Source organism: Martes martes (genome assembly GCF_963455335.1).
Source record: "Martes martes genome assembly, chromosome: 7".
In the NCBI taxonomy this organism is placed as follows: Eukaryota; Metazoa; Chordata; class Mammalia; order Carnivora; family Mustelidae; genus Martes; species Martes martes.
The window spans coordinates 48,586,238-48,596,057 of NC_137894.1; the positions used below are offsets into that span (position 1 = coordinate 48,586,238).

At 52.2% G+C, this 9,820-nt stretch overlaps 1 protein-coding gene across 1 annotated transcript in view; it reads left to right on the forward strand.

Annotated features, from left to right (window-relative positions):
- CORO2B (coronin 2B) overlaps positions 1 to 9,545 on the forward strand; it is a 126,538-nt gene extending 116,993 nt beyond the window's left edge. The window contains exons 8-12 of the mRNA XM_080807446.1: positions 242 to 338; positions 3,487 to 3,599; positions 3,931 to 4,021; positions 4,229 to 4,368; positions 7,548 to 9,545. Of these exons, the coding sequence (XP_080663572.1) occupies positions 242 to 338; positions 3,487 to 3,599; positions 3,931 to 4,021; positions 4,229 to 4,368; positions 7,548 to 7,679 (573 nt within the window). The 3' untranslated portion in view covers positions 7,680 to 9,545. The remainder of the gene's footprint in view (positions 1 to 241; positions 339 to 3,486; positions 3,600 to 3,930; positions 4,022 to 4,228; positions 4,369 to 7,547) is intronic.
- The last annotated feature ends 275 nt before the right edge of the window (positions 9,546 to 9,820 follow it).

A 9,820-nucleotide genomic window follows, 5' to 3' on the forward strand; every position in this document is an offset into this window, starting at 1 on the left:
ATTTGAGGCACCTGACAGGCGCCCTTTGGCAAATGTGGCCTCATGTATCAGAAGTGCTGTCTCCACACACGGCGCCCCAACCCCCTCACTCCTGTCAGTGTCCTGTGGCGGCCAGCCCCGGGTCTAGAGGCCAGGTCTTCCTGGTCTTTTGACCACCCCTGAGACACATCAGAGGCTTCTTCAGCAGACCTTGGGACCACCCCTCACTCTCCTCACCTCCTTCCCTGGCCCCTTCCCCCAGGGAGACGGAAATATCCGGTACTACGAGATCAGCACTGAGAAGCCCTTCTTGAGTTACCTCATGGAGTTCCGCTCCCCAGCCCCGCAGAAAGGCCTAGGTAAGGAGGGCTCCAGAGTTCTCCCGGGCTATGATACCGTAGAACGAGAGACTGGACGTTTGGCTGTGGGTCCCCATCACTGCACCCCCAGTCTCCCCAGAGGGCCCGGAATTGACGGAACGTCGTGAGTGAGTGAGGTCAGGGGTGAGATGTTCCTCACACCCCACATTCTACCACCACTAAAGTCCTGCAGCAAAACTTTCATTCCTGTCAGTGAACACTGGCATCACATATCATTCAGCAATCCCCTGTTCGGGGTCGGAATCACCCAGTTGGAAGAAGTTTCTTCCAACTTCCTTTTCTTTCTTCTGCATTCTCTCCTTCCCTTGGAGCCCGAGTCTGGCTTGTTCCCTGTGGGGATGTGGTGTTACGGATAGGACCTGAGAGCCAGCTTCTAGGTCATCAGTGCTGGAAAGGCCCAAGAATCCACCCCAGTGACTGACAGCAAGATGGTGGCCCAGAGATATACCTGAGGTCCCAGTGACTTCAGCCTTCCCCACCTCTGTCATCTCCACCTCCTCACTGTCACCTCTTCATCAAGTAGAATAAAAAGCAGCGGTCAGACCTGAGTTTACATTCGGATTCAACTGTATATACCTCACCCTTCTGAGGCTCAGTTTCTCTGTCTGTAAAATAGAGAAAATCAGCCTTTTAGGTAAGGCTGTTGTAAAGCTTGGATAGAGCACCTGGCAGAGCACCTGTTCCTCCTGCTCTTTCACATAGTCATTCAACAAACACTTACCAGGTCAACCCAGCCTTTCTCTTGTGGGGCTCATATTCCACTAAAGGGAGACAGACAATAAGCAAATAAAGAAGGAAAATCCTGGATGGTCATAAATTCTAGGCAGAGATTCAAATAAGGCAATAGAACAGAGAGTGACTAGGGCTGTTTGGGACCTGGTGGTCCGGGAAGGCCTGGCTGTGGGTGTGGCCTTTTAAGCCGAGATCTGAAAAGTAGGAAGAGGGAAGAGTAGGGCCAGCAGGGGGAACAGTCAATGCAAAGTCTCTTGGCAAGAATGATCCTGGCATGTTCTAGAAACAGAATGGAGGTCAGTGTGACTAAGTATAGGCTCTGTAATATAGCAGAAGATGGGGAGAGAGTTGGGACATGAATCTGGAGCTGAGGGCAGGGACCAGATGCCATGGGATGGATTAGAAGGATGTATTCGTGATGGGGTCTCCAGAGAAACAGAAATATACATAATATGCTATATATATAAAACATATAAATATATATACATGGATTTATGAGGAACTGGTTCACACAATTGTGAAGGCTGAGAAGTCCCATGATTGGGGCGCCTGGATGGCTCAGTTGGTTAAGTGTCTGCGTTTGACTCAGGTCATGATCCCAGGATCCTCTCAGCAGAGAATCTGCTTCTCCCTCTCCCTCTGCTTCTCCTCCTGCTCATGCTCTCTCTCTCAAATAAATAAATAAAATCTTTAAAAAAAAAAGAAGAAGAAGAAGAAGAAGTCCCATGATCTGCTGGCTTCCTGGAGACCCAGGAAAGCTGGTGGTATCATTCAGTTCAAGACCAAAGACCCGAGAAGCAGGGGAGTTGATGGTGTGAATCTCAGTCTAAGGCAGATGACATGAGCTGTCCTAGTTCAGACGGTGAGGCAGGAAAAAAGGAGTGACTCTCTCCTTCCTCTGCCTGTGTTCTGTTCAGACCATCTGCGGATTGGATGATGGCCATCCAGCCTGGGGAGGGTGACCTGAGCCCACAGACACATACAGTTAACCATCACACAGGGGAAGGAGTTTGGGTTTTCCTGGGAATGCGCTGGAGGGTTTTCTTTGTCTTGGGTGGGCGGGTGGGAGATAGGACAGAATGATGTGATCTGAAATGTGAGTCTAAGGTTGCTCTGGCTTCTGTAGGGAGAACGGATTTGGAAAGGACAGGAGGGAGGCCGAGAGACCAGTTCAGAGGCCCCTAGGAGCTTTTAGCCTAGAAAGGATGTTAACTGGAGAGGCAACAGGAAGATGGGGAGATGAAGGCAGGTATTTAGGAAGTAGGGTCAGCAAGACTTGAGGAAGAGAGATGGGGGAGGGAGGAACCAAGGAGAACTGTTTCTCCTCCTCCCACCCCCACCTCTGGCCACTGTGGAGCATCTGTCAAGGGCCAGGCACTTGTCATAGGTTCAGTGTGGCTGAGTAACTCACCTCAGGCAGGTCACATAGATCCTAAGTGGCCGAGCCCGAATTCAAAGCCAGGTCTGCTAGCTCTAAATCCTGCTTGGGTACCTTTACAGGGCTTCCCTCCAGCTCCTAGAATTCCTTTATCTGGAAGGGCAGCCTTCCATTCCAGTCAAGGAGAGCCGGAACCTTAACTCAGGTTCACATCTTGGAAAAAGAAGCTAACGTTATCTGTGCTCACGATGATGCCAGGCAGTCAACGAGCGTCTTCTCGCTCAGTCTTCTGACCGACTGATGAAGAGTCATACTGTCCGCCTCTCACCAGCCAGGGAGCCTGAGGCTCAAAGAGACCTAGTGGTTTGCCCCAGATCTCCCAGCCAGAGGGAGAGGCAGAGTCAGGACTCAGAATCAGGTGTGTCTGACCCCAGAGCTTGCATTCCTAACCCCACACCACTCAGTTTCCTCAGTAGCTATACAGTAGACGCCACTGTTCGGAACATGGCTAGTGCACACACATGGATAGGTAGTACACGCATGCACACACACACCCACTCCCTGTCAGTCCCTGATGTACAACAGAACAGCAGGCTCAGGCTCGGGGGTGAAGGGGGAAGGTTCTCTCTCCTTCGTTCTCTCTGAGGACCAGAAACACAGAGGCTTAGGGAAGCCCGTTTATTTTAGAAGGTGACAGGCTCCGTGGCCCTGCCCTAGCCATACTCTGTGACCTGAGGCAAGCCCCTTCCCCTAGACCAGCAGGAGCTCCATCTATCCAAAGAATGGAATAGACTCAGCTATTTCAGTAGCTCTTCCCCGGTACAAAAGACCCCAATTCTAAAGCACTTTGGTGAGTTGGGTCTGGCCTGAGGGGCTTCTCTGAGACCCAAGACAGAGTCCAGCCCCTAGCCGCTCTGCTGCCCTGTGCATAGGTCATTGCCTCCTAAGTGCTCAGGGAGGAGGGGCACTGCCAGGGGCACCCCGGGACCCCATGGAGCTGTGTGTGCCTATCCACAGGGGTCATGCCCAAGCACGGGCTAGATGTGTCGGCCTGCGAGGTGTTCCGCTTCTACAAGCTGGTGACTCTCAAGGGCCTCATTGAGCCCATCTCCATGATCGTGCCCCGGAGGGTGAGTGGGGCCACACTGGGCTTCGGAGGGACCCCCACATTGAGTCCTAGCTGGCTTGCCACAGACTAAAACCTGAGGAACCCAGAAGAAGAAAGTCCTATGGACTGGGGTCTTCAGGCCCAATTTAGGGGGCGGCGGGGGAACAGATGGGGACCATTCTAGGGTGGGGACAGTCTGCCTTGCTGATGAATGCAGGGTGGGGATTCCAAGTGGGAGATGCCCAAGTGCTAAGGCTTGGGAGCAGGACAGCAGGAGCACGGTGGCAGGTCAGCAAGGAGGGGCTGCCGAAGAGCAGAGGTTCTCTTGGTTCTCTTCTGCTACTCCCCTGCAGTCGGATTCCTACCAGGAAGACATTTACCCCATGACACCAGGCACGGAGCCAGCTCTGACCCCCGATGAATGGCTGGGGGGCATCAACCGAGGTATGCCAGGGGTGGGCTCCCCAGGAGAGGCTTCGAGGTGGCAGCTTTTGCCTTTAGTCTGGTTCACCCATTGCCCCCTTGTGTAGCCTCCTACTTGACCCCCCCATACACACACTCGGCCAGCTGTCAAGCATGGTGTGAATGAGAGATGCCATCCCTTGACACGCCACCAAATTGCAGCATGAACATTTCCCTTGCCTTCCGTAGATCCAGTGCTGATGTCTTTGAAGGAAGGCTATAAGAAGTCCTCAAAAATGGTATTTAAGGCTCCCATCAAAGAAAAGAAGAGCGTTGTGGTCAATGGAATAGATTTATTAGAGAATGTCCCGCCCAGGACAGAGAACGAGGTAAGGAATATAAGTTATTACCTCCACGGGTCCTGGAAGAGCGAGACCTTTACATTTCAATTATGGGTTTCAGGCCTTTAAGCCGGCTGCATCTGGAGCATTTTTCTTTCTGTGACAAATACCATAAGTAGCCTGCTATTGGCTTCTGTTGCCTCTGACCCCAATAAATAGAGGCTGGGATACGCAGGGATATTGATGCCCCACACCCACCCCGGGCCTCACTAACCCACACAGTCCCGCAGTCTCATTCCAGAAAGGGGCTGACATTTGCTGTTATGGGAGTTCTAAATTGCGGACTAAGAGGGAAGCCTGGACTCATGCCTTTCAGCACGGCCTTCCTCCCTGGCATTGTGGCAAGGACGGGGTCTGACAGTTCCCCTGTTTGTTGGGGGAGAGGCTGTGTTTATGAAAGTACTTTGCACCCTGTAGAATGGGGGCAGATCATTCAGGGGCAGCTGTGGCTGGGTCTTACCCAGGCCCCCCAAAGTCTCCTTTGCACCGTACCTCCAGACCCCGGTGCCAATACTAGGGGCCAAGTTTGGCTCAGGCCAGGGTTCACAGATACATGCCCTGAGCCAGGATCTTGGCCTGATGCAGCTGAAGTAGAGAAGGCTACATGGACCTATCCGTATCTGAATCTGGGCTCTGCCGTCTCCCGGCTGGGCCCAAGCAAGTTTCCTGACCTTTCTCATGGTGAAGTGGGGACAGGAAATAACACATAGGAATAAGAAAGGAAATTTCCTAAGGGTCTAGCACTCTTCCTGGCCCAAACGAAGTGCCCAGTGAGGGGCTTCCTGTATTAGTTATCTTTTGCTGTGTAAAACATCACCCCCAAACTTAGTGACTTAAACCTACAAACATCTATTATCTCCTAGTAGCTCAGAATGGATGCCCGCGGTTCACGGTCTCTATGAGACCTTGTAGTTAAACTGGCAACTGGGCTGCAGCCACATCTGAAGGCTCAGCCGGGGAAGGATCTGCTGCCAAATTCACTCACACAGCTGCCGAAAGGACTCATTTTCTCATGGGTTGTTGGACCGAGGGTCTCGGTTCCTCACAGACTTTCAGCCAGAGGCCTCCCTCAGGTCCTTACTGTATGGACCCCTCTATAGGACAGCTCACAACATAGCAGCTGGCATCCCTCAGAGTGAGCAAGAGAAGGTGTCCAAGATGGAAGTCACAGTCTTTCTGTAACCTGACCTTGGAAATGACATCCCATCACTTCTGCCATATTCTATTCATCTGAAGCAAGTTACCCAGTCCAGCCCACCCTTGAGGGGAGGGGTAACACAGGGGCCATCTTAAAAGTTTCTTATCACACCAATTTACGATTATCTGTTGGGCATTTTCCATTTAGAAAATATTTTTTTAATCACCTGAGAAGGCAGAAGGTACCTGAGTTGCTGGGATAGCCCAGGTGGACCATAACAACAGACTGAGCTCCATTCTAGTACCCAGTGTGGGGGAGGCAGGGTTGAGCAGCACTGTAATCAAGTAACATTTTGCTACAACTTGTTTCTATGAACAGAAACGATCCAGAGGGAAATTTTCAAGGGTCTCTAGGCAGGCAACACAGATGTCACAATCTGTCTGCACTAAAGCTTATGCACTTTGTTTTTGGGAAGAACATAGCGGATTGGGAGCAACCAGTTAGAAAACTGGACTACAAATGGTGGACACATTGTCTACATGGGAAGATAAACTGGTGGCTTGATACAGGGGAGGAGACTTAATACAACTCTGAATCTTACTAAAAATCAGTTCCTTGTGCACTTAAAATGAGTGGAATTTATGGTATGTGAATTACACCTCAATAACACTGTTTTGTTTTGCTTTTTTAAACAAAAGCTGACCAAAAGATTATGCAGAGGAATTTTCAGAACTTGGAAGCCACAGGAGTGTGTGGGATCATTGAGTGCAGGGGCAAAAAGTACATCATCCCTCCAAAAAGATGTAACCAGTACCAATTTGTTGGTTAAAAAAAAAAAAAAAGTCAGTTAAAGAATCATCAAAATGATAGAGATATTCTTCAAACCATTAATTTTCCTTTAATGCATTAACTAAGTAGTGCTCACTTTGACAGCACATACACTGACACAGTAAAATAAACACATACATACATAAATCCCACTTTGATGCAGGACCAAGACTTCTCTTTGAGGAGATTCCTGGCTGGGAATCTGCTATGTTATTCACAAATAAATCACCTTTTTTTTTTTTTTCAGAGCTGACCCCCGTTTTTTCTTTCTTTAAGACAGATTTATTGGGGTATAATTTCCTGCTGGTAAAAGTCATCCTTTGTAGTATGCGGTTCCGTGGGTTTTGACAAGCACATACAGCTGGGTCACCACTATGGGACAAGCAAGATATACACTGCTCCTGATCTCTTATGTTTACACGGCGGGCACCGAACTCAGGAGCAACTCCATCAGCATCCCCTTTATCTAATGCGTGCAACTTAGTTTTCATGGGGACATTTTCAAACCATTTCATCAGTGCCTATCCTATCTCACTTAAGTATACAATTACAAGAACACGTGCAGTTCACACCCAGGAGTGTGAGGACCCCCACAAGTGTGCATCAGTAACATTTAGTTCAAGGCTGGGGTTCCTCACGGGGTCCGCTGTCTCACAGAGCTCAGTGTCTTGCAGGCATCTGGCAGTCTGTTTTCTGGTGGAAGGGGTGAGACTGGTTAATCCAGGGACTTGTCCCAGTGAAGGGCTGTCGAATCCCTCTGCTTTGCCCATGCCCAAGCCTCCCGGGAATCTCTGCGCAGTGCGCACCTTGGCTGCTGTGACAGTCACCCCCCGCAGCCAAAAACCTGGCTTCCGTTCTGTATCTGAGCTTCCTTAAGAAGAGAAGGATACAAAGCATTTTAGAAAGGTTCCCATTCACAATGGTAAATAGAGTATTATGTTTGCACCCTTAAAGGGTGAGCTCCAGGTATTTGGGAAAGTGGGCTCCCAGGGGAAGAAGGAGCCGTGAGCTGGGTCTGGAGAAGGGCATGCTGCAGGGACAAGAGCCTCTGGGGACACTAAAGCAGGGGTGGGGGGGAGGCCCCGGGGACAAGGGCAGAGGCTGCGGTGGGCAGGGGCAGGGCAGGCGCGACACCCACTCCCGAAATCGCCTTCTCACCTGCTCTCTCCCGCCCGCCGCCGCCCCTCTCTGTCCTCCCCAGCTCCTCCGAATGTTCTTCCGGCAGCAGGATGAGATCCGGCGGTTGAAAGAGGAGCTGGCCCAGAAGGACATCCGCATTCGGCAGCTGCAGCTGGAGCTGAAAAACTTGCGCAATAGCCCCAAGAACTGTTAGCTCCTCAGCAGGGCTGCCTTCTAAGCTGACCTCTGATCTCTCCGCGGTTTCCACACGCCCCTTAACTTCCCCTTCTCCAGCGCCCCCAGAGACAGAGCCGGGACTGGAGCTGGGGACCGCCTGAGGACGCCCACCTGCCACCTTGAGGACTGGAAGCTGCCCTTTGACCTCTCGACCTCCTGCTGGGAAAGTCCCCAGCCTCTCCTGGAGACCCACCGCTGGAGACCCCCCCTTTCCCCACCACCCCAGGAGCCTCAGAGGCCCCTTGGAGGAGTGAAGACCATGGACTCCTTGCGGGGTGACCCACAATGGATCAGGGAGCAGAGGGCGAATCCAGGACCCCAGTAGACGGAGAACTTGAACTTTTCCCCTGCCAAGGGACTGCAGGGACATCTCGGCTCTCCCTGCCGGGGTTCACAGCACCCTTGCCGTTGGCCCAGTAAGGGCTGGATTACAGGCCTGGGCTGTTCTGCCTCCCCTCCCCGCATCTCCCTCCCTTCCCTAACAGCCCCGCAAGCCTGGCTCACCTGACAAGGGTTGCAAGCAGCCCAGCTCCTTTCTGTCTCTTGCCCCCTCTCTCTTGTCTTCAGGGAATTAAGAGGATTGCTCACCAAGGCCATAATGACCCCTTGCCTTCCCATGATTCTCTTCAAAGCTCTTGGAACACCCGTTTCCCGTTTAATTTGTGAGGTAGGCAGGGTAGGGAATAGAGTCCCCATTTTACGAAGGACAGAACTGAGGGTTGCAATGGGGAAGTGACTTACTAAGTCACCCAGAAGGTCAACAGTCAACCCAGGACCAGGACCCAGCGTGTCCAGACTCCGGGCCTGGGCCCTTCCCCCCGCATCAAGATGCCAGTCGCATGGGGACATCCCCTGTGCCCACGTCTCTGTGGAGAATGAAAACTGGAAGCCACTGCTACCATCTGCCCAACACCAGTAGTGCCAACGTGCCACACTGCCCAGTTGAGGCCCTTCCCACCCAGTGCTCCCCGCCCCCGCCCTGTGCTCTCCCTCCCCAGGGGACTCCCTCCCAATGAGGCCCCTTCCCCCTGGAAGCCAGGGCTGAGAAGGGGGAGCTCGGCCCTGGGGAAAGGCAGGGCGGAAGGGGTCTGATCACTTCAAGGGCCGCCCCGCACCTGTCCCTCGCCACTTCCGTCTCAGCCACTTTCAGCCTTACACTCGTAGAAGGACCACAGCCCCTTATGTCCGTATAGCACTTTAAAGTTTACACGGTTCTTTGACCCGTAGGACCTCATTCAAGCCTCGCATCTGCTCCAAGAGGTGGGGAGCCTTCTCTCCATGTTGCCGATGAGGACACAGACGTGGCCCAAGGTCACAGGACTCTCTGAGACGCCATATTTCATCTGGTCTTCTACGCATTTTCTTTTTTGTTTCCTTATCTGCTCCCATCATTTCCCACTATCCACAGAGTCTGTAAACACTGCTGTCAGAAAAGTCACAGTTCTGGGGGCGAGATCTGGCCTGGGGGTCAAGAAATGGGTGTCCACTCCTCTCTCATTAGCTAGGATCTACTAGATGCATTTTACCCCACACCTGCTTTTCCCGAGGCCACCCTCTAGAACGTCCCTCCACAGAGGCTGGGGCGCCCTCAGCCCCTCCAGGTCACCTGGGCAGGGAAAGCCCCAGCCCTCAGGCTTTTCCTCCAAGAACCCTCCACCCTCTCGGCCAGCTACAGCAGGGTCTCCGGGCCCGCCGCCCCCTGCAGCTAGACAGTGTCTGCTCTCATCCCTCCTCACACTTCTGGACCTTTTTTTTCTTCCCCCATTGACCTTTGTGGTCTTCTGTGATTATTTATGCTGCCTCCCAAGGATAGAATTGAAATAAAATGTTTTCGACTTATCCCACCTGTGGGCGTGACACTCTCATTGAACCCTGGTGGCCGTGGCACTTGGTCACTGTGGTATCCTGATGGTCAGCCTCCCGGCCGTGACTCTTACCTTTCCAGAACAACAAACCATGTCTGTACCTACGGATACCACTTCACACTTTTGGTTGTCGACAACAGGGCTTCGGAACCAACACCACCGACATTTGGGGCCAGATTAGTCTTTGCTGTAGGGGCTGTCCTGTCACTGTAAGTTGTTCAGCTGATCAGACGCCACAGCAACCCCTCCCCAA